The sequence below is a fragment of the Kwoniella shandongensis genome, chromosome 6 (assembly GCF_008629635.2).
Source record: "Kwoniella shandongensis chromosome 6, complete sequence".
NCBI classification, from domain to species: Eukaryota; Fungi; Basidiomycota; class Tremellomycetes; order Tremellales; family Cryptococcaceae; genus Kwoniella; species Kwoniella shandongensis.
In genome coordinates, this window is record NC_089292.1 from 608,399 (window position 1) to 635,079 (window position 26,681).

General features: G+C 50.4%; 8 protein-coding genes across 8 annotated transcripts; 3 read left to right on the forward strand and 5 right to left on the reverse strand.

The window, feature by feature from the left end:
* Nucleotides 1-6: 6 nt before the first annotated feature.
* Nucleotides 7-2,022, reverse strand: CI109_103542 (uncharacterized protein; the record flags this gene model as incomplete). The annotated part of the gene is made up of 5 exons (XM_032005702.2): nucleotides 7-438; nucleotides 558-1,143; nucleotides 1,200-1,234; nucleotides 1,315-1,622; nucleotides 2,016-2,022. 5 exons carry the CDS (start codon nucleotides 2,020-2,022, stop codon nucleotides 7-9), a joined length of 1,368 nt encoding a protein of 455 aa, XP_031859949.2.
* Nucleotides 2,023-2,104: 82 nt separating this feature from the next.
* On the forward strand, nucleotides 2,105-3,728 carry CI109_103543 (uncharacterized protein; the record flags this gene model as incomplete). Its single annotated transcript, XM_032005701.1, has 6 exons — nucleotides 2,105-2,201; nucleotides 2,282-2,357; nucleotides 2,453-2,563; nucleotides 2,648-2,994; nucleotides 3,125-3,342; nucleotides 3,501-3,728. 6 exons carry the CDS (start codon nucleotides 2,105-2,107, stop codon nucleotides 3,726-3,728), a joined length of 1,077 nt encoding a protein of 358 aa, XP_031859948.1.
* A 421-nt stretch (nucleotides 3,729-4,149) lies between these two features.
* Nucleotides 4,150-7,382, reverse strand: CI109_103544 (uncharacterized protein; the record flags this gene model as incomplete). Its single annotated transcript, XM_032005700.1, has 7 exons — nucleotides 4,150-4,231; nucleotides 4,292-6,150; nucleotides 6,199-6,398; nucleotides 6,453-6,556; nucleotides 6,611-6,951; nucleotides 7,019-7,293; nucleotides 7,355-7,382. 7 exons carry the CDS (start codon nucleotides 7,380-7,382, stop codon nucleotides 4,150-4,152), a joined length of 2,889 nt encoding a protein of 962 aa, XP_031859947.1.
* Nucleotides 7,383-10,353: 2,971 nt separating this feature from the next.
* Nucleotides 10,354-12,517, forward strand: CI109_103545 (uncharacterized protein; the record flags this gene model as incomplete). The annotated part of the gene is made up of 10 exons (XM_032005699.2): nucleotides 10,354-10,389; nucleotides 10,450-10,476; nucleotides 10,536-10,586; nucleotides 10,687-11,120; nucleotides 11,208-11,301; nucleotides 11,367-11,475; nucleotides 11,544-11,666; nucleotides 11,721-11,799; nucleotides 11,862-11,924; nucleotides 11,998-12,517. 10 exons carry the CDS (start codon nucleotides 10,354-10,356, stop codon nucleotides 12,515-12,517), a joined length of 1,536 nt encoding a protein of 511 aa, XP_031859946.2.
* Nucleotides 12,518-12,947: 430 nt separating this feature from the next.
* CI109_103546 (uncharacterized protein) lies at nucleotides 12,948-17,425 on the reverse strand (the record flags this gene model as incomplete). The annotated part of the gene is made up of 28 exons (XM_032005698.2): nucleotides 12,948-13,001; nucleotides 13,065-13,358; nucleotides 13,453-13,548; nucleotides 13,614-13,713; nucleotides 13,781-13,845; nucleotides 13,920-13,961; nucleotides 14,029-14,154; nucleotides 14,218-14,284; nucleotides 14,347-14,465; nucleotides 14,526-14,640; nucleotides 14,708-14,715; nucleotides 14,773-14,800; nucleotides 14,859-14,911; nucleotides 14,977-15,130; nucleotides 15,201-15,276; nucleotides 15,341-15,432; nucleotides 15,484-15,553; nucleotides 15,619-15,697; nucleotides 15,761-15,777; nucleotides 15,830-15,986; nucleotides 16,047-16,118; nucleotides 16,171-16,363; nucleotides 16,426-16,504; nucleotides 16,554-16,672; nucleotides 16,724-16,742; nucleotides 16,805-16,857; nucleotides 16,919-17,089; nucleotides 17,166-17,425. 28 exons carry the CDS (start codon nucleotides 17,423-17,425, stop codon nucleotides 12,948-12,950), a joined length of 2,778 nt encoding a protein of 925 aa, XP_031859945.2.
* Nucleotides 17,426-18,727: 1,302 nt separating this feature from the next.
* On the reverse strand, nucleotides 18,728-20,511 carry CI109_103547 (uncharacterized protein; the record flags this gene model as incomplete). The annotated part of the gene is made up of 4 exons (XM_032005697.1): nucleotides 18,728-19,849; nucleotides 19,905-20,261; nucleotides 20,323-20,382; nucleotides 20,434-20,511. 4 exons carry the CDS (start codon nucleotides 20,509-20,511, stop codon nucleotides 18,728-18,730), a joined length of 1,617 nt encoding a protein of 538 aa, XP_031859944.1.
* An 848-nt stretch (nucleotides 20,512-21,359) lies between these two features.
* CI109_103548 (uncharacterized protein) lies at nucleotides 21,360-24,646 on the forward strand (the record flags this gene model as incomplete). The annotated part of the gene is made up of 3 exons (XM_032005696.2): nucleotides 21,360-21,390; nucleotides 21,467-21,530; nucleotides 21,718-24,646. 3 exons carry the CDS (start codon nucleotides 21,360-21,362, stop codon nucleotides 24,644-24,646), a joined length of 3,024 nt encoding a protein of 1,007 aa, XP_031859943.2.
* A 269-nt stretch (nucleotides 24,647-24,915) lies between these two features.
* CI109_103549 (uncharacterized protein) lies at nucleotides 24,916-26,497 on the reverse strand (the record flags this gene model as incomplete). Its single annotated transcript, XM_032005695.1, has 9 exons — nucleotides 24,916-24,970; nucleotides 25,041-25,318; nucleotides 25,390-25,548; nucleotides 25,617-25,818; nucleotides 25,880-25,947; nucleotides 26,002-26,067; nucleotides 26,122-26,156; nucleotides 26,211-26,295; nucleotides 26,381-26,497. 9 exons carry the CDS (start codon nucleotides 26,495-26,497, stop codon nucleotides 24,916-24,918), a joined length of 1,065 nt encoding a protein of 354 aa, XP_031859942.1.
* Nucleotides 26,498-26,681: the final 184 nt, after the last annotated feature.

Below are 26,681 nucleotides of genomic sequence, written 5' to 3' on the forward strand. Positions count from 1 at the left end.
ACCTAGTTAGTTGGTACCCGCTTCTATCCATCTTTGATGTCTGTCCACCAACTCTTTAACGATAATTTCTTCAATTTCCACTTCTCCATCTCGTCCTTTATGTCCACTGGTCGATGATCCATTCGTATTCGTATTCGTTTCTGCCCCACTGATCCCATTTGTTTGTGTATTTGACAAATCATCAAGTCGTAACCAAGTTTCTTTATATTCTTCTTCCAACCCCTTTTCTCCCCCTGCCTCAGCATCGAGAGGCGGCGTCTCGACTCCCGATAGTCTATTATCCCCATCTCCTTTTGTTGGAGACAAAGGGGTTTTTCGCTCGACAAAGACTACTTCGTATTTCCTTCGATGGAGTTCGTTACCTACGACAAGCTGGTGGCCGTATCGAGAGAGTGCTGCGCGGGATTTGGGAACGAGCAACGCTGGATCTGTCTCGAGCTGGATACGTGTCATGTAGTGATCAGCTTTGATAGTTACACCACGACAAGATGGTCACGCGTATAGTATGATTCAGGTCTAGAGTGGAATTTGGGTACAGCGCGAGGGGCGCGACTCACCTTGAAGCTGACGATATAACCCTCTGGAGTCCATTCCTGAACCAGTGGTTTTAGAACCTTTGGAACTGAATCCATCTCCAAGTTCAACGTCCCCTTATTCGACTGTATCTTATGTTCTGCGACCCTTTCCTCCGGCAAGAAGAAATCCGACACAGCAGCTGCTAGGTAGAACATCCCCCTTCGTCCCAAAGGTGACATTGCCCCCGTGACAGATTTAAGTAACCATAAGTAATCGTTGACGGTTGTGAATTCTATTGAGAGTAGAGTCCCTTCGTTTTGAGCACTGTGATATGCTTCGAGAATAGGAAGGAGCGTAGATGAATGCGTTAGTGAAACAACTATATTCGGTTTCGTCGTCGTCGCCTTCGACGACGAGGAAGAAGAGGAAGAGGAAGAGGAGGGTTCGCTTTGGGGGAGTACCGAAAGCAGGTCGAGGAACGGATTGAGGGAATGTGAATAATGTCTGGAGAAAGGTCGAAGGGAATGTAATCGATGCATGAAGATCACGGCGTATCCTTGTGACAGGAAGTATTCGGCAGAGGTAGCACCTCTAGTTCCTGCTGAAAAGTTGTCGAGGAATCGAACGCTGCGGCGGGTGAACGATCAGCTGTGAATAGATAAGATATCATCCATTGTACCTACGTATTCGCTTCGAGGGGGACGGTCGTGCCTCCGCTCTAATACACAACCCAGCTCAGCTCAGCTCATTCTGTCGGACACTATTGCCAGTATCGTAGTCTGGCCCCATCCCACTCACAGTGACCAAGACCACCTTCTTCCCTTGAACACTCTTCCATCTCTCCACAAACTCCAGCATCAACTTCGTCTTCTCTTCCAACCCAACCGGCGGTCTCTGAGTCTGGAAATACGACTCGGTGGAAAAGGGCGTCGAGCCGATAGTCGGCGCATGATGCGATTCGAAGGCCATAACGGAGAGGGTATTTGCGTGTTGTTGTGTGGATAGCGAGTCCTTCTGGGAGTTGATTAGTAATGCGATCGCGTATGAATGGACGAATGTTGGATCTTGTCGCGAGTTGGATGACGACGATGGGACGAGTAGCAGCACTAGCAGTCAGTGATTATCTATCTAGTACGGTGAATGATTGATTGATTTGTAGGTGACTACTAAGGGTAATTGCAGTTACTTGTAATTTCAATCTCAATACTCGTCATCACCATCTTTCTGCATTTTCTCTTTATCTACGTCTCATCTCTCCACCTTGTGCATAAACGATAGAGTATCTCAATCAATACTTTGGTATCCCTAGTCAGCCAACAAGCACGGAGAGTGCATTGCATTGTCCCGTACCCGACGCAGCGACAGATTGCAACTGCAACGACGATCATCGATACCGGACAGGTCTTCTCTCCTTTCAAGATCTTCACCCCTTCCTCGAACATCTCGTCACAAAATCGTATCATTGGCTTCTCTCCTCGTCTTCGAATCCATCAACATACCTTCCATAGTTCCAGTTCACTTCACACTTAACGAGTGATTCACTTGGACCAAATACATACATCTCGACTACATAGAAAATCAGCCCACAATGGGCCTCCTCCTTCTCCTCGCTCAGAGTCTGTGTATGTTCGCAGCGAGCTTCATAGTTGGTTATATCCCACTATGGTTCAAATCAGGTACTTCAGGTGAGTGTCGTCGTCTGGAGGGAGGCACTACAAGCCTATTTGTGGTAAGACCTTCTTTGCTAATGCTGACTCGGATCTAGGTAAACGACTGAAGGCGATATCGGTGATGGGTATGGGACTGTTGGTCGGCGCCGCCTTGACGATCATCATACCAGAGTGCGTCAAGTTTCTTTAGCCATCTTTCATTCAAACCAGATAGCGTTATGATTCGAATGAACCAAGCTGACTTATATCTGGTTACCGTTGCTTAGAGGCGTTTCGACGTTATTTGCTGCTTTACCGGCCGATCGACAGGGTCGCGATGAGACTGCTATCCATGCGATTGGTATTAGCTTGTTGCTAGGTTTCGCCCTGATGCTTCTGTACGTTATCCCTCCCTCTCTCCCTCTCTCTCTGTCTTCCAAACACCTTACGTCCGTCAAGCTGACACTCACACTTCTGTTTAGAATCGAGTCCCTCACCCCTCATCCTCCTCATTCCCCTCCTTCCTCGCCCTCTTCCAGTCCACCAGCTTCCCGATCTCCCTCTATCGACTCCACAACCCGACCCTCACCTCAACATCTCAACTCGCAATCCCCCATCCTCATCAAATCTATCCCTTCAAGGAGTGGCAGGAAGGACGAACATAAACATGGTCAGGAATGCAAGACCGACAATGCAGTTCATGGATTGAATGCGACCCTCGGTATGGTCATTCATGGTGCGGCAGATGGGATCGCCTTGGGTGCGAGCAGTCTTTCGGGACATGGCAGCTTGGGGTTAATCGTTTTCTTGGCGGTATTGGTGCATAAAGGTGAGTCAAGTGACATACATTGTCTTTCACGTTCGCTTTTGGGTAGCCACGTTCCTTCTTCTCTATGTGACTAATGGGCGATACAGCATTGACACGGACGACGCTGACAAATATCTCGCACTGCCAACAGGCCCCACCGCTCTTGGCTTGACCACCACTCTCCTCTCGCTCTCCTTATCAGCCACCGCTATCCGACGTCGTCTCATCATATTCTCCTTTGCCGCACCGACCGGTGCGATATTGACATATCTCCTCGTCAGCGCTTTTGGAAATACGAGTATGGGGAGTGGGAAAAATGGGGATGTAGATACCTTGGGATGGTACACTGGTATTGCGTTGTTGTTCTCGGTGAGTGGGAACGGTCTTCATCCTATCGCATCGAATTCCTCGTTCTGAGGCAGCTCGTCGTCTTGGGTTTTACGCACTCAACCCTCAAGCGGTCTTCACCCTACTCACTACAGTATGAACTCGATCAATGCTGATGTCCCATCTTTCCACTCTCGCAGGGCGGATCCTTCCTCTACGTAGCAACAGTCATCCAACCACTCTCTGCCACATCGTCCGACCAACATTCCAACGCGCACCATTCTCACGCTGACGAAGAAGAAGGACACGATGGACTTGACGAACATGGTGAACCGACTTTGGGCAAATATGAGAGAATGGGTCTGTTGGCTTTGGGAATGGGAGCTCCAGTTCTGTTGAGTTGGTTGGTCGGTGATGATGATCATTAGTGAGCGAGACCGTGGTGGAAAGTCACTTTCAAGAAGGAAGATTTGAAGTAGTGGCCGTAGGTGTAAATTATACATTAAAAAGCAATTCTTAACGTACCGTAAGGCAAGTCATCGGAATGCATGCAATCAACTAGATCGATCGTTTTGAGAACTGTATATTCATGATCGGATTCATTGCATGCTACGAGCTACGAGTACTGGTAAAACTATATAAATTCCAATCCTACTACTCCGTTCGAACCGACCCAACCAGAGAGAATAACTGATACACCATGAAAAGAGAAACCAGCACTTGGACACATGTGTATGTACGTAACAGTCGACATTAAAAAGAGGAGATAAAGCGTAGAGAAAAACCAAAATGAGTGTGACGTGAGTAGCAAATAGAGACAGAACGAAAGTGATGTGTAGACTATCACGTTTACTTCTCGGGCCAGGCGACGCCATCCAACGCGCCCGCTTGATCGGATCGTTCGAGATCTCGCATACTTCTCAAGAACCATCTGAAAATTCCGTCGTCAGTTTATTTCCTCAAATAACAAGTAGTACACAGTTGAACTCACCCATCGGTTCTGTTTCTGATACTTGAATATACGGGTGGTCCCACCGGCTCATCGTCGTTCGCCTCTTCTTCTGTCGTACCGATAGTCTGACCAGCAGTCTCCTTCGCCTTGTTCACCAAAGTCGTCAGACCCTTCTTGACAGCTTCAGCGGGAGCGGCGACAACTGAGGATGTCGTTTGCGTCGAGTCACTGGTATTCGGTCGACTTCCCCTCCTCGCTTGTCCTGGAACGAAAGGATGTAATCCACCTTGGATACTGCCAAAGCCCTTCTCGTAGGTTGTCTCCGATCCATCGGTAGAGATCATATCAGGCGAAAGAGCATTGCCTTCCGAATCATTTCGGAGGTGACCGCTCGCGTTCGCCTCGACAACGTCGACACTGAGTCCTTTACCAGCCAACTTCGCTGTGGAACCTCGCGTGCCCCATCGCTGGTTCATCCCTACGAACGGGTTACCCGCCACGTCCAAACCACCCTTCTCGCCCATGTCGACGGCGTCAAGCTCAGCCGCCACATCCGTAGGAACAAGGGGATAGACCTTGTTGAGATCCATGGCGGTGTTTCTCGAGAAGTCCTGATAGCCCTTGGCCCGCAAGAGCATCGCCTGAGATTTGGTGAACAGACTGAAGGGGGTGTACACGAATGGCGCAGGAGGCTTGTCGCTCTCGTGTCGGCCAGAGGCGAGACCAGGAGCTTGAACACCGGATGCTCGTGATTGGACTGGAGTGAGTCTGGCGTCCGGTGCAGGAAGAACGACCTCGAGAACGACCATCTGAGCAGGCATCTTGTCATCATTGTCTGATGCGGGGATTTCCAGGATCTCGGGCGACAATTTGGCGATGTCGAGAAGAGTAGGCCAGCATCGGAGGGCAGTTGTAAGAGCTTCGATGGCGACGGCAATAGCAGCTTGGAAGTCGTAAAGAGTCTCGTCCTCGTGAGAACGGATAGATCCATCATCCGAGTTCTCAGCTTTCTCGACAGCTTCGTTACATCTTCGCAGGACTTCACCCATGCTAGCATTCGCCAACTCTCGTATCCACGTCTTCATCGACCCAGAAAGAGGATAACCGACATCCGGAAGTCGGTACGCAGGGATTTGGTGACGAGCAAAGTTGTAAACGAGAACATCGAGACCACCAAGCTGAGTACCGGTAGGTCGTACACCGAAAAGACCGAGGTAGGCTCCGCCACTCTGGACGACGGGTCGTGTACCTCGCTTAGCGTAAGTCTTACAAGCGGACAAGAAGACGTCCATCTCCTGCTTGGAAACACCGAAATGGTCGGCCATGGCCTTGGAGAAGAATCGAGTTTCGGCCATTCGGTAACCTCGAGAAGTATAGTTGTCGACGGTGTCTGCTGATCGGAGCTGGTTCTTGTCGGCAGTGGGGTTGTCCCAAGCTGCTGGGTGACCATCGCCAATTTCTCGTACGAGGAAGAGCATGACACCCTCCGAGTTGTGCATTCGGAGGGTGATACCGTGGATCGAACTCTCATCGTCGCCTTTCATGCCGACCTTGCCTTCTTCAGCCTTCTTCTCGGACTTGTCTTGGGCTTCAGCTTGTCGAGTACCGGTAGTGAGGACACGGTCGAACATCGCACCCAGCGATTCGACGGACAAGTCAAGCTGTTGGGCGAGGAGAACTGAAGCCTCGACGAAACGACTTCGGAAAAGCAGAGTCTCCCAAGCCGAGTTGGGTAAACCTCGCTCCATGGGGCTGGCTTGCTGGACTTTTCCCCTCTGACGGTCGACAACGGACTTGAGGACACGTGGGACGAAGGGGGTCACGAGGGCCCAGTTGAAGGAGAGTTGGTAGAGCCATTGGAAGGTGGGCTGCCGAGGATCGAGCTCACCGAGTACTCGCTGTGTCACGTCAGCAGAAGACCTTGTGTTCCGTTCGTGCTTACTCACCTGAAGATCAGCATCGGTCTGAATGACTTGCATAGGAATAGTACCGTCGTTCTTGACAAGCAGCTTGCCGGTCTTGTCGAACGAAGCACTAGCGATGACGATGTTTCTGGCCTTGTTTCTAATCTGTCGTCTAGTCATCTCATCGTAGAAAGCGATGGCGAAGCAAATGAGCACAATGGCACCACACATGACCGAGATGACTGGTGATCAAAGGTCAGTGCGACTCTCTGGCAAAATGGGACGAACAGACGTACTGATAGTCAATCGAGTGCTCTGGTCGTTACCGGTAGCCAAGATGCTGGGGTCAACGTCTGGTTTGGTTCGGTAAGATGTACCGCCGAGACCGAGGTAGTGCATACTGTGACGAAGGGTTAGCGGAAGATGCGTCTATCAAGTCCGTGCACAGACTCACCCGCAGACAGCAGTAGCCAAAACCAAACTACAGAGTCCTCGCTTCCACCAAGAGTCTTGCCATTGCGAACGAAGTCGGAAGAACAGGAAGAGAGCGACTGTAGCAGCGACGACGGCGAGGATCAGGGAGAAGACGACCGTCACAGCAGTGTAGGACACGGCCAAATGAGGTAGTCGGAAGGAGGCCGAGTAGTGCATGAGACCGACAGTGAGACCCAAGAACACACCGGCGAAGCCGACTCGCCAAATCTGGAATTCGAGTTCTGAACCGATGAGCCAGAAGGCCATGGCCGTCGCGATGATGGGCACAAATAAGGAGAGGGTTGTCATACCCTTGTCGAACTGGCGTGAACGTGTCAGCTCCCGCTCCGCGCTATATGTAGATGACGAGAAATGCAAGTCAACTCACTTGCAGGTACCAGGTGATATCGGGACTAGGCTTGAGTCGGACACTGATCATGCTGACGAAGTGCATACCCCAGATAGCGCAAGCTGCGAAGACGACGGCGGCCAAAGCGAGGAGACCGTGATTCCTCCATCCTCGAGCACTTGTTCGACGACCGAGAACAAGAAGAGTAGCGTAAGAACCGAGGATAGAGACAATGATGGACGCGACAAGAACACCAGGTTGCGGTCGAAGGGGGATAGCTTGGGTGAGGTAGTAGTTTGAGAGAGCCTGGGGATCTGGTAAAAGGTGGTGATGATGATGAGTAGGGAGTCTAGTAGCTGGCGCGAGGAAACTCACTATTCCAGATATCCTGAGAGGGCCACATGATTGCTTGTTTCTTGCTTGATGAAGAGCAAAGCTGCTAAGACGAGTCGACTGAGAAAGGAGGTGCGTACGAAGTGAGCGACGGATCAGGCGAAAGCAACGGAAATCCACCAGGGATGTGAGAACGATGAGAAGCCCAACAATGATGATCCTCAAGGAGTGATGAGAAATGGCAGAAAAAGTGGGGAAGTGAAGGATATGTCGTGTGTCGGGGTATAGGTATTGTGTGACAGGGTTGGGTTGAGGGGGAATAAGATGATGTGAGACGAAACCATTCGACCTCACAAACGTAAGTCCAAAGCAGGGCAGCCAAGCACTCAAACGTCCTAAAGAAGGCTGTTGAAGTGGCTTGGTTGGAGTTTAGAGAAGGGGAGAAGAGAAGCAATAGGGAGAACGAACGCCATTGAATGAGACGAAACGAGATGAGACGAGACTAGAATGAATCTAGCATTCTAGCGCACTAAAGCACAGATCAAGAAGACGAGAAAAGTGAAACCGCCCTTCCCCGGTTTGGCCTCGTGCTCGAACAACTGACACAAAACCGATCACATTGAACGGGGTAAAGAGGGTAGCACAATCCACACAGATGACAGGGCCGCCCGCACACACGTCTGTAGACGCACAGACCAGCCTCACACGTCCGTGCGTGGGTTGATAGGACAGGGAAGATGGTATCATGCCGCCGGTGACAGGATACAGCGACACAATCCGAACCGATGCGACGAGCGTGAAGGAGCAGTCCGCAACTCACCTTGATGATACGTATATATCTCTGCTGAAGGGTCCTCCTTATCTTCTTTCTACCTTTAATTCGCGGTCGTTCGGTCGGCTTTCAAAGCGCTTCTTCTTTTCTCTTCGCTTCGCTTCTGCTTCTGCTTCGAGCAGAATTTGATCCTTCGAGGATTTGATAGCGAAAATCGACAACGATGACAGATGCAGATGATGAAGAAGATAAGACTGATTGATCTGACTATCTCATACAGTACAAAATTGGATTGATTGACCGGCCGATCCATCTATCCATCCATGTCTCTGTCTCTCCCTTTCATTATTTCATTTCGTTTTCAAGATTAGTTTAGACCCGGTCATCTCCCCCCCCTCCCTCTCATTCTTCTCATTTCTCTCAGTTCCGAAGAACAGGACCAGGACCAGGACCACGGACTCTCAGGAATGCTGCAAGACAGACGGAGACTGTCAGCTCTGGTAGACTGCACTGACCCTGGGATTGCGGTTTATTTTATCGGAAACAAGGTTTTGGGTCGAAAGGTAATAGATTGAATTTTCAGTACCTGACCTGAGATCGTTCTGCTTCTTCTTCTCGTTGTACTAGCATAGCTACAGTAGCGCGTGTGATTTTCGCTTTATTCCCGGTCAATTATTTCCGGTGGTTCCGCGTAATGCACGCGTTGTTCCCCTCTGCTTTACGATATATAGCGCAAGCTTGGAGTACGTGATTCAACCGGCTGCGTGGGAGCGATGGTAGATAAGCTGTACCAATTATCCTACTGGTCGGCCAGTCCTTTTGTGACAGCTGTACCAATAACTGGTCTCGCTCGGACATGGAACTGGTGAATCCCCATAATCGTGATTATCCCCTTACTTATCAAGGGACTAAAAAGGAATCGAAAACCAAAACCATCTTTACCCGTAAAGTTAATCCGTGAAACCCGATCTTATCCTGGGGCTTCTCGTCTGATAGCGAGAACGCCTCATGACGAGGGTGGCACAGTTCCAGTCAGTCCACCTTTCTGCATATCACATCACATCACTGGAACTAAGTAATATCCGTGCAAAGCCAACGCCACGCCTCTCGGACTAGACAAGACGATCCTGAAAAGTAAGCTTCTAGGTGTGGATGTAGAATTTCGGGACAAAAGTAAGTCAAGATGTTCACATAGGTAATCCACGTTCCAGACTTTCTCCTTCACACCTAGACTACCAAAACTCTCCGACTGCTGTGTTTCCGTTCTCACATGCAGAGATGCTCATGCATCAGAAATGACGAGTGTGTTACGAATGACGGAGGAGAACAACCTAGTTTGCATCCAATCAGCGTCATGCGTTGTACGTTGTACGGCATTGTAGGTAGGTGCATGGCAAGAATGGAGGTATTCAGTCGGCCCCAGACACATGCAACGCTGGTAGTACTCGAGTAATTGGAAAGATCAAGGAAGACTGCGTAACTGATACAATAGACTTTGGTTGAAAGCCCTTCAGGTTCAACTTACGTTTTTTTTAGGTCCGGGGGTCTAACGAGGTTGAAATCGTAATTTGTCCAAACCTAATGAGTGTGGTCGCAGTAAGCACTACTGCGATCATATCAAGACTTTCCTACGCATATCTCTCGGCACCACCGTACAAATACAACGAACACTGCATGTCTAGTACAGGCTGCATGGCCGTTCTACCCCAGTACGGTACGGACTGTCCGGGTAAAACCAAGTGCTGTTCAGCCGGTTGACAGGAGATAAAGATAACCAGACGTAGGGGATCGATCTGATTCACTTTCGTCATCGATACCAGATCTCAGCAGAATCAACCTGGAATTCTTTGTAACAGAATATCCTGGCTCCTGCAAGATGTGCATGTATCACCTTGATTGATCTTTGCGACTTGTGCGTCGACACCAACAGAATGCCTGTTCGTGGAAGGCCAGTAGCCGACTTGTCAACTTGGGGAGCCTGACACATTTAGGCGCACGACATCGACCCATCCCCGACCAGCTACTCGGTTGTTGTGAACAATGTGGCGTCATTGTACGGCCTATTCGCCGCCGGTCATTGTACAACACAATTGACCAGATCAATCCATCGTCTTCCTCATCTCTAGCTGTATCGCCATCAACATCAACTCAAGATCAGACGCAAGACAGATCGCTCCACTCGATAGATCAACTGACATCTGATTACTCTTAAACCTCACAACCCTCTCTGGGTGCATGGCCAATTAATCTGGTGGAGCGTTACAACAACATGCCAAGCGTCGCCCCTTTCTGGCTCTGCCATGAGGTGAGTCTTAGTATGCGTTATCACAGCCGGGATCTTATTGACTGAATTTATCCCTCTCAGTGCGGAGCACAGATGAGGCCTGTCACAGTGAGCTATACGATGCCCTGTTGCTTCTTGTAATGCTGATATTGGTCATCTTACCACAGGTCGACAATGTTCCACATTGCGCATCATGTAATGGCGAATTCATCGAAATCGTAAGTGTCTCGCATCTTACACATATACACCTTCCTCGTCTATGCAGGTTCTACCTTGTACCCTCCTTGTCCCATTTATGCTAATCACATTCGCATCCAGCTCGATCCCGAAGTCAACCCCGATCCATTCCACGATCTTCCTCCACCTCCACCTACCCGACCAGGACAACAGCCCACTTCCCCACCTCGTTCAGCTCGATCATCCGCTTCCCCAGGTCCAGCTCCAGGAGAAGGAGGCGCCTCATTCTTCTCGAGCTTGTTCGGTAATTTCTTAGGAGCCGCCGCTTCCAACCAGAATCAAAATCAAGGACCAGGATCCGAGGATGGTCTTCAGACGAGTGCGAGTGGAAGTCAAGGGAATAGTCCGAGCAGAAATACAAACACGGGGCAAGGTGGAGCCAGGACTTTCACTTTCAATTTCCCAGGAGGTGGAAGAGGTCAAGTGGTGTTTGGGAGCATGGGAGGAGGTGGAGGAGGTGGTGGTATGGGACCATTCGGACCGGCCGGAAATACTGGTGCTAATCCTTTCGAGAGGTAAGTGACGTGTCTACGAATACAGATCTGAATTGTGCTCGGTGGGTTCTTTGTGATGATGCTGATGCTGATGTGCGGCATGTGTAGCTTTTTCCCACCCGAATTTGCTCCACCTAGAAGAACAGACCAACAAGGACAACGGTTGGGAGGTCCCGGTGATCCGTTAGATGGCACAGACCTGGTATGTGTTTCGCCCATAATTCCTTACACGCGTATGACAGATCTGGTTCTGATTCATCAATTCAGCTGCGAGCCCTGTTCGCTGTTTTGGGGGAAGAGGGACAGATGCCACCGCATATGATGTTTGGTGGACCGGCAGGACGAGCGAATTTTGGCGACTATGCTACAAGTGAACGTGAGCTATATCAAATTATGCACGACTGCTAAAGGAGAGAGCTGACTAGATTTGACACTCACTCGCAGAGGGCTTCAATGATATTCTGGAGAGGTTAATGCAAGCTGCTGGACCGCAAGGACCATTACCTGCGACGGATGTGGTGATCGAGGGGTTACCGAGGTTCAAATTTGAGGACGAGAAGGCGCTGGGTGAGCTAGACAGGAAGTGTGTTGCGAGGTGCTCTTGGCTGACGAAGTGTGTAGCGCAAAGCACATATAAGGACTGTCCCGTATGCAAGGACGATTTCGTGGTTGGAGACGAAGTGATGAGAATACCTTGCGCGTGAGTATTAGTCATTAAGTTCCACATACTATCATGACGGTACTAACTTTTAGACTCACCAGGCATGTCTTCCACCCCGACTGTCTTCAGCCCTGGTTGAAGGTCAATGGCTCCTGTCCCGTTTGGTGAGTACCCCTGGCGAGTTCGGAGTCGGGTATGATGCCGATTGAGTTGCACGTTGACTTTTGGTATCGGCAGCCGATTCTCCCTTGTCCCCGAAGATGCCGATCGTCAGACTCAGTCCCAGGCTTCGAACACACAAGGACAAACATCACAGCAGCCTAATCAAACACCATCAGAAGTGGGAGGGGGAGCGGCATCGGCTGTGACTAGTATCTTAAATCGACTTTTCGGTCAAAGTGGAACGACTAGTAATCCAACATCGCCGGGAGTTACGGAACCTCAGCAAACACCTTTTGGTAGTGTTAGAGAGCAAGCTCAGGAGTATCAACCGCAAGGGCAAGCCTCGACATCGACGAGTCAGACACAGGCGCCATCACATGCACAACGGCAAGCGACGACGCAATCGGGCGACCAACCTCCATCAACCTCAACACACCGCACGGGGGCAAATGAAAGCCCGAGTGCTTTGCCGACATCTGGCCAAGTAGCCGACCCAATCCAACCTTCGCTGTCAACTGCTATTCCGGAAGATTACAGAGCGAGACATAGAGAGAGGGAGAGACTGCGACATCAAGAGCAGGAGCATGCGGGGTGAGTCTATAGTTGCTATCGCTGCCAGCGATGCATGGCTGATGGACCGCGATGCGGATATAGTGGTACCGATGAATTCGACCTGGATTAGTGGTGGATGTAGTTTTTGAAGGGGTACAGTCCCAGAGAAACTCTAGTCAATCGAACGGGAGTAGGTTGTAAGTCTGCAAGCATGGAAGAGAGAGGAACAGTTGTAACCTATACATATCACGATGGCTATTCACGCGCAGCCCAGTCATTCATGCATATGACCATTTCATGAGCTCGCTAACCGAACACAACAGAATACAGTAGGTATCACAACAACATATAGGTATAAACACTGCGCACGCGACTACTACAGTTACATGCAGGCAAATGACGAGGAAGTCTGGACTCGTCAAAATGAAAGGGTTTTTGATTATTTCGTAGGGTGAACTCCACCCCTCACTCGTCTAGTTACGTCGACAACATCTACCCATCTGTCTCGTGGTCCAATAGTACAAGCACTAGTCGGTCGATTGTCCACACTTGATCAGCTCATGCCCGTAGTCGAAGCGAGAACCACTCACGCCTATGAATCTGACCATGCTCAGTCCAAAAGTAGCCCACAACAACGCCCTAAAATAGAATTGCTGTTTATCCTGTAACCTCGCATCATCAAATTTCAACGCATCCTCTATACAAGTCCCATTCATCGGAACGGTGACATTCCCTTCGAATGGATTGTAGGTGGATGGTAAACACGCTTCGACGAGCTGTTTGGTGGCGTCGAGACCGTTAAGTGTTTGAATCGATATCGCTAGTGCAGCGTTGGAGAGGAGCCAGACGCCAACGAGTCGAGTTCGGAATGTACGATTTTGGTCCTATCACGCAGATCGGAAAGTGCAACACGTTAGCGATCAGTAGTTGAGTACTGGAAGGTGACAAAATGGACAGAGGGAACACGCAGATACCCACATCCATACTTGGCTTTTCACGCTCAGAAGTCGGCTTGTAAGGCGTTACAGCCCTCTGTACAACCTGCTTGAACGACTCGTCCAGCTCGTCTTGACTCTGCGAGAGAGTCCAGGTTCAGCTTAAACGACGCGCTGCTGGAACTAAAGGGGGTAAGGGCTTACTCGTTGCTGCTCTTCTACCACAGCAACTTCGCCACCTTTCTCCTTGCTTGATGATACTGCAGGTAAAGCCTCCGCTTGGTCTGACCCCTTGGTGCCCCATCTGACGGGGCAGCAGCAGGACGTCAGCTTGTGCCCGGGCACGATGCAGGAAGGGGCATGATACGTACGAGACATCGTGGAGATTGCAAAAGGCATATACGTTCAGCACATTTGTGAACGACGGTGCGAGCAACTACAAATGACACAACATTGCGATTCATCAGCTGAAAGTGGCACCTTCGTAACGTTCGTATCGAAACAACATACCATGTACTGAGGGAACGAGCTGAGCATGTGCCATGGATCTCGCTTCATAGCCATGCAGGTTAGCTCCCAGCACGACGATTTGTCTCTAAAATAGCGACAGTAAGCTCACATAAAGACAAGACGAGATCAGGTATATCCCAATAGTCGACATGACAGCAGCGACCAGAACGCCATTGGTATCGTTGAAAAGGTTGGCAATCTTCTGCCCGATGTTGCCGGGATTACTCAGTGCGCCCTGTAAAGGATATTAGACTGCATTTTCAAGAGTGGAGGATGAGAAAGGTCGTTGAGGGCAAACCTTGAAAGCGACCACGGATAAAATGACGGAGCAAACAATGAGATACGCTGCGAGGACAGCGAACACCCTTTAGGCGATAGAATGGAGTCAGCTCTCGCTTTTCTCGCATTCGGGGATATAGCGACCCACCACAGTGTTAAGAGGTACAATCCCTTTTCACCTTTGGGGCGATTACCCAACGCCAATACAAATTGAAGCATCAAGAAAGCCATGTATATCCATAACAACACAAGGTTCACCCAATGGGTCTGATAAGTCATACCAAGCACATTAGTGAAATCACCCGGGAGACAAGTCAGTTTACGCACCGCTTCAGATGTGACGAAGAGGTTGATATTGGATCCGGAGGGAACGAGATCGATGATGATCGAAAAGGTCAACCAGAGGTTGGCGAGTGCGAACCAGGAAAAGATGAGGTTGAAGCTGTAGTAGGTGCTCAAAGGTAAGCTTACGGCCGACATGAATATCGCTGCCCCGTTCGTTCCCTCACAAGTTGTACTACGATATGTTCTGGTTAGCTCTCGAGGGTATCGCATGAAATTGGAAACGACTTACGATGCCTTGGATATGAAAGAAGAACATGCTTCGGGTACAAGGGGTCAGCACCCTTGTGGCTCTTTCAGGTGGCAGACCCGGCTCACCGTATAGGTCCATGGCCGCTCCGATAAAGTCTGAAGAAATGGATCAATGCGTACTGTCATTCGCCGATCAGTTAGCGTGAAAACACAAACAGCTATCCCTAATGAGATGGTGACTCACGACAGATGCAGCGAAAGATCCGTTCAACCATCGACGTCGTTGACTGATCAGTTCCGCCGCTTGTTCCGGCACGTCCGTCTCCGCTTTGCTAGGCTTGACATATTGTAAAACCCATCTATCTTTTGCCTTGGCCACCAGCTCAAAGCATAATATACTTCAAGCTGATTGTAAGCTGTCGGATCGATCGGAGTCGCGGCGGAGGAGGCGCGGTAGGGTTGACTTACCGATCCTCAGCGAGAAACATGTTCTTGGTGAAAATATTCATCCCGTATATTCCTTTCTTGCCCAATCTTGCGGCCACTGTACTCGAGTCAGTAAGTATCGCCCTCGTACACGCTGTGCGCTGTGCGAAGTCGTCACATACTCGTATGATCACCATGGAAATACTGTTCGAGCGGTCGACCTTGAATGGCACGAAATCGGTAGGCCGAGAAAGCGCCAGGTAGCACGCTCACACTGTAAGCCCTTTTAGTATGCTGCAGATCCTGATATGCTGATCGTGCTCACTAGCCGAAACTGCTTTCGAGCGGCTTGTCGAGGATATTTGACATTTTGTATTCGAAATTCTGAGCCGCCACTGGGAAGGTTTTAGGTGGTCAGTGACGTAGATCACTCAACAAGTACCTGTGCCACCTTACTTACCAAGCGGGTTGAGTAGTTTCTTACCTCCCTTGATCATCGCGTGGATCTCTCCACACGCTCCTCCGAGATTCCGGTTGTTCTAAATCTTGGTCAATCCTCCCTACCTGACTGGAATTCTTATGTTGATCGTCTGTAAGCTCACATAGAATGCCTCCCATACTGTCCTTGAGGTGTTAGCAAAGGTTGCAACGATTTAGTCGTGTCAGCTTACGGTGGTAAATCGCCTTGTGCCCAGGTTTGGTACCCGCATCAAGCAATACGCATATTTCAGGATTGAGCTGCTTCCCCAAAGCGTTGAAGAGCCATCGATGAGAATTAATCTTCTTTGAGTTGTCCTGTTTCAAGACGAAGATCATCTGGACGGGTACCTATGCGGAGCATCTCATCAGACGCATCGAACAACTGGACGATCTTTGAAAATCACCGACCAAGTTGTTGGGATCACCAGGATGCGGCTGTACGAGCTGAGGAGTCGCATCAATTGACAGTTGGGTCGTGTACTACCGTTAATGTGTCAGTATGATTCTGTTTCATCTTCGACCACGCACCCACCTCGAAGATGTGTGCCACAGTCGGTTTCCCATCCACATCTTTCTTCAAGATGCCGTCTTGGAATACACCTATAGTTTGCAATAAGTCCAAAACTTGTTTGTCCATAGGTCCCAATCCATCCGCAACTAGCGCAACGACGATCCGTTGCCATCCTGGTCTTCCCTCTTCAGCCGTACGTCGCCAGAACTTGGACCTGGAAGGCCATTAGCATGTTCGCTCAGAGCTGGCTGATCAAAAAGTGACGAAGCAGCTTACGCTTTGGTATTACATATATCCCGGATATTCACCATCACGTTGTGCAATGTCCGAGCATACAATATCTTGTCCTCGTTATCTACCCTTCAAGATTAGTCGACTTCTCTGATGGTGGTGATTTCACTCACAACTGGTGATAGCAATGAGGAGCTCGGTATCCCGATTGTATGCTGTCGTCTTCAGCTTCCATCCGTTCTCGGGCGTGAAGTCGTCGGGATCACACGTAGCGGCCGTGTATCGCATATGGCTGCGTGAGTGGTTAGTGAGCTAAATTCGAGCGTGACCTTGTAGCACCTACGAGAATTCGTTGCCCTTGCCTAAGAGACGGATCCCCTTGTTAGTTTTTCATCTTATAGATATGCGTGAATGCTTGACACACCGGTGAACCACTTTGACTCCACCGCACTCGAAACAGGTCGCGGTACAGGATAGCTTCATACACCGATCGTCAATCGGTCAGCGTCGAGATCAAGTATGAGCTCAGCATACTCACTCGACGATGAAGTTCCCTTTTGTTAGCTGGATCTTCTTGACTGTCGCTCCTCGACGAGGTAGGGTTTGACGTCGTATGAAATCTGTGCCGATCGAATGGGACGAAGGTAGTGGGGAAAGAACACCTCGATTGTAAGGATCAGCGTTGAGGAATGCGTTTGTCCCGTCAGGTCTGCGAAGCGTAAGCGAAGCTTAATGTTCATTGATGGAGGGCTTTGAGTAGGTTTGGTTGGGATTGAGGTACATACCCAGCAGTAAGCGGTTTCATCTCATCGTCATCTTCGCCTGCTATCCAAGGCATGTGCTGTCCGTTGATACTCACCCCGCCTCCATCTGCACCACCTCGACCACCGTAACCTACGTCCCCTCCATCGTCGTACTGCAGGGTTTGATATGAGGTCGGTGGGTATGTTCGAGGCTGAGGGTAAGGCGATGTAGGTTGTGGAGACGAGACGAAATGAGTTCGTGGTCGATGACTGGGGTCTCGAAATGGGTCTGTTTGGGGCATGCTGCGAGTATGAAGGTCAACTTGGGTGGGGACTTGGTGGTAGATTCTAGACAGGGGTACTCTATTTCCGTTGAGTCAAGCTAGAAGATCAGCTTGGAGAGAGTCAGCGAGTAGAGAGGTTGATCAGAGGTGGTCATGGTGTATAGCGCGATGACACCACTTGTGTGAATGCCCATCACACGTTGAACGTGGCGAGACACACATGAATCGTGATCAACTGAAACGGAGCTTCTTTCCCTGGGTATAATAGATTGAGTGAAAAGCCTTCTGCGGGAGCAGTGCTCATTGGTTGTGATTGTAATGCGGTAGAGGAGCTATGCCAGATGTATAAGAACCACATTACATGTACAGTGTATGATACTCGTTAGGCATGTACTTTGTAGCTACAACTACATGCATTTGACAAGAGTGGTACAAGAGGTAGATCGTATCAATACCGATCAGACTGTCCCACCACACGCGTGTAGAATCCCGGTGGTCAGCCTCCACCCGAATAGAAACGCCACCCACCGGATATATACTAATCCCTCAGTCCGCTTAAATGGTTCTAACCCTCCTGTTAGCTACTCTCATTTGTATCCTCTCTGGCCTCTTTTGGCTAAGATCATGTGTAGTATCTGTTCTTAACGCTGTGAGAAGCGTTACTCGGAAAACTCTTCCGATTCTTCTCGCTGGATTTTTCTCGCCTACCTTTCCTCTTCAGCTTGCTGTAAGTTAGGTACGATGTCGTCGCCCTCACACTACCGGCTCCTGATGTCAAGGCTTCTCATTGTTTTTTTTTTTTTGTATTTCCTTCTTCACCTCGTTAATGATTCGGTCGCTGCGGTTTTCCACCTGTATCCATCTGTTTGTTTGTCAATCGATCGACAGCCAAACTCGCGTCAGGTATTGTTCGGTTCACCACATCTCCAAGATAATGATGGCCATGCTTATGCTGCATCGTGCAAAGATTGTTGTCAATAGTTTCAACTTTACAGGTTGCAAGACCCATCATACCGCATCCCGATCCCGTCAAACCCGTCGGTGCCTTGCACTATCCACTTTCGTGTATGAATTACAGTCGTGGCGGTTCCGCACATACGAGCATACAAACTCGGTGATGGTAAGGCTCTTCGATCTCACTTGTCTCCTATTTGAAGCCTCGACATATTTCTGCATGGCTATGCGTACATGAACTTCAATAACTCGCTCAAACTTGTTGAGATGCTACAGACGAAAATTATATGCTAATATCGGAACATGAAGCTGACGGAATCCTAGTCCGGAAGCAGGCATCTGGGTCGTGATCGGAACTCGAGATTCTCACTCAGATTGGGGCTGGACAGGCGACTCTGCATCAGCCGAGGCTGGGCCTGGACCGTCTCCGGGCGGGTTATCGGGCGTTGGCGCTTGATGTTGGAAGTACGGAGGATACCCATGCGGAGTATAGGGGTATGTCTGTTGCGGCTGAGCGTGATGGAAATACTGACTCGGACCGCCGGCTTGGAATGACTGATGCTGATACGGATATGGACCAAGTACTTGTTGATGTGGAAGTTGCTGGAACGGTGTGTTTGATGGCATTGGCGGAAACCCTCCAGGGTAGCCCAATCCGAACGGTGTGGCTACGGGATTGTATGGAGGACGAGAGGGATAAGAGATGAATGAACCCGCATACGCCGGATCTGACCCCTTCGACCTGGCGGAAGCGATGGCTGATGAACTGGCTTCGGAAGGGCTAGCGCCACCTCGGACACCCCTAAGGGGTGTGTTCCATCCGACATTTATCGGGCGGCTGCTCGGCATCGGAAGTTCGATCTCCTTTCGTAAAGGAGATGGGTTTTTTGGCGCATTGTTTTTGGAGCTGGACTTGGTTGATTCTCGGCTCATGTTGGTACCAGACAGAGAGCGAATCTCGGCGAGAGTTTGATCCACATCTGAATCCGATGCATTTGGAGTCCCTGCACTGGATGAGGTTGTCGCCAGAGCCAGGGTCGTAGCAGGAGTAAAGACCGACGGCGATACGGATGGAGGAGGAGTGGACGGTCCGGATATTGATGTGGGTGGTTCTCGCTGATCCACGGGTGTCGAAGGGGTCGAAGGTGCTACCTCTGGTGCGTGTGTTGGTCGCCTGACAGTCATGGCTTTAAGATAGACTTCTTCAAGATCTCTCACTGAGGGCAGCGGAGTCACGTCTAGATTGGCGACGGTAAGCGGCATGTCGGGGAGCGGCAGACCTCGGTCTCTTGCCATCGCCCAGCGATTGGCTTCTTGCTGCAAACGGACCATTCGGTCCATTTGTTCGGCAACAGTCTTGAGATGAAGTTGCATGACGTAAAACGCAGGAGTTAATTGCTGACCGGATGGGGCCGCTAGCAGATGACCCGTAGTGGTTCGGGGTACTCCATTGTCATGTGTTTCGGAAGTTTCCACAGCGTCATCCGTCTGTCATACGTCGATTCAGCATCAGAGCCATTACATGGACGTGAAGTGAACCTACCTTGGTGGCTTTCGCTTTCCGCGATCGTTTCGGCTTGGCAGGGGGATCTTCGCTCGGAGAACCTCCAACAACTTCTTCCTCGGCTTCCTCTCCACCCGTCACGGTCCTAGATCCTTTTTCAGCCGAAGCTCCTCCACGACCGGCACTTGGGCCACGCTTTCGCTTTGGGGCCGCTTTCCTGGCAGCAGGAGAGACAGCTGGCGTAGTCGACTCTACGACACGACCAGTCTCGGAAGGAGTTGCGCCTTGGATAGGGGTAGATGGAATGGGGAATGGACCTGGGCACGGGAGGTCGGACTGTGGTGGATGACGTGAGATTATTGCCGGTGATGACGTGTTGAGCTGACCGACAACCAACTGACAGTAGTTGCATTAGCTCCTCATAAGAGGTCTCAATCTTGACAGAAGAGTTACTCACAGGAGCGAGGGTGTTGCTTTCATCCTCGTTGGGAACGATATGTGGACTCGATTCGGCTGTCTGAGAGAATATCAGCACATTCTCCTAAAGCGCTGCAAGGAAAGAAATTACAGTAGGAGCCGAGTCTTGAAGTCCAAACACGGAGGAACCGCCCGGGAATGGAGGCGGAGTTTCAGAGCCGGCAGCCATGGCGAAGGACTTTGAGATTCCTCCAGATGTCTGAATCCGATCTTTTGTGCTTACAGAAGGATCATCCAGTGCTGCTCAAATTGGATAATGCAAGTCAAGTCGCCAAAGCACCTCCACGCGTCGACGGTTGACGTGTTTAGCATGTAATGTTTTGATTGTTCATCCCGCTCGATAGGCGCGCGTCATGAGCACAGAGGTAAAACATGACGACATCAGACACGTCATCTCTGTCAGTCAGCTTCAGCGGGGCTCCAGCTCAGCAAAGTCACCAGTTTGGCAACGATGTAAAGGATGCCCCGGGGAGTTACATTAGGACGGGGACTGCTATACATATGCGATTGTTCACGATTTCGGAGGTTTTGTCCCTTGAATATTGAATAGAGCTCCCTGAGATCGTGGATAACCCTGAGTACAGTCATATTCCAGTGATAGATAACCACGCTCGGCCGCTCGGCCACGTCTTTGGTATGTTGAACGGCGGTCTCGCTCGTACGTTCAGAGTTGGTTGAGTCAACCACTCTCATTACTCTACCTTCACTTCACCAACCTATCAGTCCATCTTGCCAATGAGATACTGAACATTTCTTCGCCCCAAGAGACGCTGAAGTACGGCTATACTGGTGAGCAGCCGAGAACCTATGAACGAGGACTTGCCTCAAGTTCTGACGTCGTGTAGACAATTAGGCCTAATGCACCTGCTGGTCCCTCCATTACTCGGCTTCAGATCGACTCAAAGCACCGCTGTCCAACACACTATCTGATCTCTCCGCTTTCCGACAGCCATCGAGGGGCGTGTCAACTCCGAACACGACAACATACAGTGAAGCCCAAATTTTGATCACGTCAGTATGGGCATTCTGAGCCGGGACCCTGTTGCGAGTGATGCTGACGGCCTTCGTAGCAGATTTCAACCCGTGCCGTCCCAATCGCCTCTAATACTCCCTTCGATTCCTAGTTCCGGCTCTACCAGGAATCCCGTATCCTTACCACGTGAAGACGCTCCAGCTAGATTGTGATACGTGAGTTGGACTTAATCCCACCACAAGACTGTGCCTTGTGCTTATGTGTCGTGTCAAAGACTGCTCCGAAGATCCTGCCATCCCTTCACGCCAACGAGTTCCGCTTCGTCCATCGCACGACCTTCCGATCCCATCGCTAGCCACCCCGTCTTCTCGTCGAATTCGCTGGGCTCCGATATACGTGCAGCCGTCTCCGTCTTTCCTCCAAATACGCCACGATGCCAGGACGAATCAGCGAGTTGCTTCCGAAGAAACGCTCGCGGCTCCAAATGGTGCTCGAGCATCCAGAGTCAATTGACATGGAGTCGTACTTCCGAGACGTCCAGGACATGAGGAATGCGGCAGCCGATTGGACTTCCATAGACGATGCACTGTTTCGGCGGTATATCGGAATGGCAGATGATCTCGTCCGCTGGTATGCCGTCATATGGCTGCCAGAACATACAGACTATCCCGCCAGTCTCTGGGAGATATGGACATCTCAAGATATGGCGGACTTACTCGCTGCGTACCTCCAATTTCGCATGGCTCATACTGTCGGACGACACCCCAGCGGCAAGATCCGCGTCAAAACTCTCACGGCGTGGTCAAAACAAGTCTTGTATGTGGCAGCATACAATCTTATAGGTCGTGGACGCCTTCAAGGACCTCGTCAAGAATCGGTCATGACCGGCACGCTTCCAGACAGATCTGATTCGCTCTGGGCACTCCTGCGAGGTTGGTGTCACGCATACTCGGCAAAGCACGATCTGCCGCATCAAATGCCGCTCCACGAATACTTTGGGCCGCCAGAAGCGGCTCTCATCATCCGACGTCTCGAGCAGAAGATGATCCAATCTCCTCAAAGAGCTGCCGTCACTATCCAGACCAAAGCGGCGATAAACATGATGCTGTGCACCGGGGTACGACCTTCTGCACTCGGCACACCCGCCATGGTTACATCCACAAATGCCATGCATTTTTTAGAGGAGAGTAGTATAGCCGTCTCACAGCCTCATCGGGGCGTGTATGATGTCGAGGTGGATTTTCGCTGGCTCAAAGGTTTCTCCAGCCATCAGCACGAGATATCCAACTTTCGGCCCGTGCTTCCAGCTGTGACCAAGGTCCGGAACCTGCAACATGAAGTAGCCAGCACGCTGATACCGATGCTGGTTCATCGACAAGTCCTCTGCTGCCGAACTAGGGACGGCGAGTACATCTTCCGCGACATGTCCGACTTCCTCGAATCCGACGCTCGTCACTTTTATGTAACGACTTCCTCCACGGATGCTTTATTCAGACAGTCCGATACCCATGGCGACTTATCCAAGAAGCCACTGAGAGCGGCTGATATTCAACGTCGTATGCTGGAAGTCGCTCTGGAAATTCGCTTGCCCAATGCTAGAGCTTATGCTTTTCGACGAAATTTTGGAGATATCGCCATGATCACTCAAGGAACGGACGGTCAGCGAGTGGCTCTGAACCACTACGGTAGAGACCACGATGCCGGTCGAGTCGTCTACTCCCATGGAGTAAGCGACATGAACCTTCCGCGGGTTATTCTTGGAGAATTCGGGACTGGAGATGAGGACGCCCAACGCCGTCTTCATGCTAGCCGTTATTATGATCGGCAAACAGACTCACGAGCAGTCCAGACAATGCTTCGCTTACATCGCCAAGGCTTCTATCGACTTGCAGATGCTATTGCCCGGCCTTCAGATGAGGAGCTTTCTGAAGAACTCGACTTGGATCCTCAATACAAGCGATTAGACGATGTTCTCACCGCTGTCGCTGCGAATCCGAACGCCTACACTGAACTTCAACATGACATCAAAGAGATTCGTAGGCGATGGAGAGAGCTCAGACGGAACGCTGAGAAAAGGATTCAGGGACGAAAGGGAAGAGCGCTGCGTCGACAGAATGAGCTCGGTCAACAAGCAGTGGACGGAACGATACTTCAATACAGGATTGCCAAATCGGCCCTGGATGGTATTTCAAGCAGTCTGCCTCTAATCCTGACTCACCATAATGGCGACACGCTCGAAGACGAGGCTGATTTCGAAGCCTTTTGGCAAGCAGCGGAACGTACGGCTTACCATGATACCACGGACGACGACCCGAATGTATGGCGATTTGAAGACGAAGGGATGGATCTCGACTCCGAGGACACTGCTATACCAGCTGAAGACGAGTTGATGTCAACCACGGAAGCCAGCGAGACACTTCACGAGCTCTTAAGTGATCAAACTCCAGGCCCTTCCATCTCCGAAGTTGCCAAAGAAGTCGCTATGGACAACGCCATCCATAAACTGAAACGGAAAGTTAGGACGGAGAGTCCCGTTGGCAAATTAGCTGAGCCTGCTAATAAAATAGCTCGACGGAACCGGGCTGGAGTCAATGTCAGCCTGGCTCTAAAGCGCCTGGAGACTGGAGACGCGAGCGGAAATGATGTAGGGAATGGACACGATTCGGGTCGGGGAGGTGGAGAGAACGAAAGGGACGGCGAAACTGGACAGGATGACCGAAGCGATGATGGCACCACCTCGAGTACGACCCCGGCGGACCGGTTCCTGGAAGATCTCCGGGTATACGATGATCGTTACGAGCCAGTCGAACCGGATGACTTAAACATTGTCCAGTATCGACGCCAGTACATGCTCCAAACCTTTAGACTGATCCAAGGCCAACCTGCCCAGCCGAGTCAAGGAGTCATTCCACGAGAGGTCCGAGAATTTATCATGGCCCACGGTTGGTGCCCGTTCTGTCCTCCTGGCGAGCTCGGCATGTCAAAAGCGGTTCGTGATAGCCTTGGACGAGTTACCAATAATGGACACGCTACAGGCATACTCCACAACGATCATGGTCCGTACTCTGTTGGTCGACGGAAGATTTATACTCAGCACATTCCACGATGTCATCCAGAGATCGACTTCGCTAGTACACCGGTGGAGGAGCTCCCCGTGATGGTGGACGGTGGTCCCAGAAAGTACGGTCAGGAAATGGTCATGGCTATGGCACAAGTGGTGGCAGACGCTAGAGAGCTGCGTCTGCCCACTCATGAAAGGCCATCTGTAGAGGATATGGCAGATGTTATACGACAGCAGAATGAGTGGCTGAGATCGTGGAGCAAAAAATGATGAGGTAGTTCCGGTTGTTAGTAACTTTGACTTGTGTTCGTATCATGTGTAGTACCCGCTGAATTGTAAATCTTCTATTAGTATATTTCTGGCCATTGAGTCATTCATCCCTTGACTCAGGTGATGCACAGACCCTGCTACTAATCCTTTGCCATCATCGTCATACATATGCTTGGTATCTACAAAATACAACACAAATATCTTCCCAGTCTCCCTGAAGGCATCACCACACGTCGATCGATTTACAAAGTCCAGGCGATATCCTACCATTAGTCCGAATCACCCTCTGATCCAGCAAATATATCATTCTCCTTGAAGCGCATTCTATGATCCATAACATCAGCTAGTCTCACTACTGCTTGGATGGCCGATCGATATCAGCGGATGAACTCACGCCGCAGACTTTTGGCGTTTGATCAGATCCTTTCCCCCTTCCGTTGCTTTCTTCTTCTCAGGGGCTTTCATCGATGCACTATTCGTATTCGAGTGTTTAGTCCCCGTCTCGTCCTTTGGCTCTTCCTCAGGAACCGGTGAAGGATCTGGCTTTTGCTTCCGCTTCACTGCCTTGCTTACTTTCTCGTCGTCAGAAGTATCGTCGATGATCACCGGTCCGGCGAGTTTATCGTCTTTACTGAACGCTTTCCGTGTGGGCTTGTACTGTGCTTTCAGAGCCTGGACACAATATTCAGCTTATGCAGCTCGCCATGTACGCAAGGATAGAATGCGAACGTTTCGCGACTCACCTTGATTGCCTCGACCCCGCCTTCGATTACCTCCGCTGGACGCCATATCGTTGAGCGGAGTTTTGTAGGGTGATTCGAATCTATACCAGCCACAGTGTACAGATCCGACTTGACAGAGGAGGGTTCGATTCCGTGAGCCGTAAGAAGTACTTCCAGGACCTGCATATTACGAACGGTCAGTCCTCGCGATGAGGGTGATCGAGCGACCAGAGTGTGACTAAGCTCACCTTCTTAACGGCGTCGAGGTCGTACACATCAGTGAGGTAAAGACAGATGAGATGCGGTTTTGTCTCGCCGTCACTAGCTGAGCTAGGGGTCGGCGCAACTTTGGCGCATGTCACTCCGGCATCTTTCAGGGGTCCCTTAGCGACGGATTGAGCGAGCGTTGACCATGTACCATCGACAAAGTCGTGAGATGGGAACAACATCCTGGATAAACGAAAAGGGCACATGAGCCTACATCTGAGCTCGGTATAGCTGGTCCACATACCATTTCCCGTATGTCCACTTGTGCTTCAGAGAGACCTCTTTCAGTCCAGCCTTAGTCTCTTCGTGTGCCTTTAAGGCAAGTGTTAGAACGAAATCGAACCTAAGGTGAGCATACCGACTTACCTCGTCTCGGACAGCTTTCTTGCTCTTGACTCCTTTCTTTGCTCGAACGGGTATTGTTTCGTCTTCCTACGGGTCACAGATCAGTCGTCTACCTGGAACGATAAAGATGCTACTACCTACCTCTATCTCAGTCAGTCGTTTCTCCAGTTTCTCCACTAAACGATGTCAGATACAGCCGCTTTGTTGAGATTCTGCTGCACCAGACTCACAGAGCTTGTTCGCCTCGCCGGTGGCAGTTGCATGAGCTTCTCTCTCAGGATCTCCCATGTCATCATCGTTAGACACAAAGATCCACTGAGAGCAGGCGAAACGCCCTACATCAGTACACTGTTCAGGCTCGCACCATGGAGAGTGAAGGCTATACGTGTGTTGTACTCACATTGGTCTCGTCATCTGTGACCATACTCGGACGAATCTTCTTGACAAACTCTTCTATTCTGACTCCACTTGTGGAAGACCAGGTATACTTGCTATCCTCTTCTTCTTTGCTACTCATGTTGCTGTAGTGACTTGAAGTGGAAGGGAGTCGGATGCTTCAACACCATCAACAACAGTTGCACGAATGGGATGGATCAGTTGAGTGGAGGTTGACGGTGTTTTTCTCACATTTGTTGACGTCACCATTTCTTTACGTTGCTTTGACGTCAAAGGAGAGCGCGAGAGCGAGACCGATTACAAGA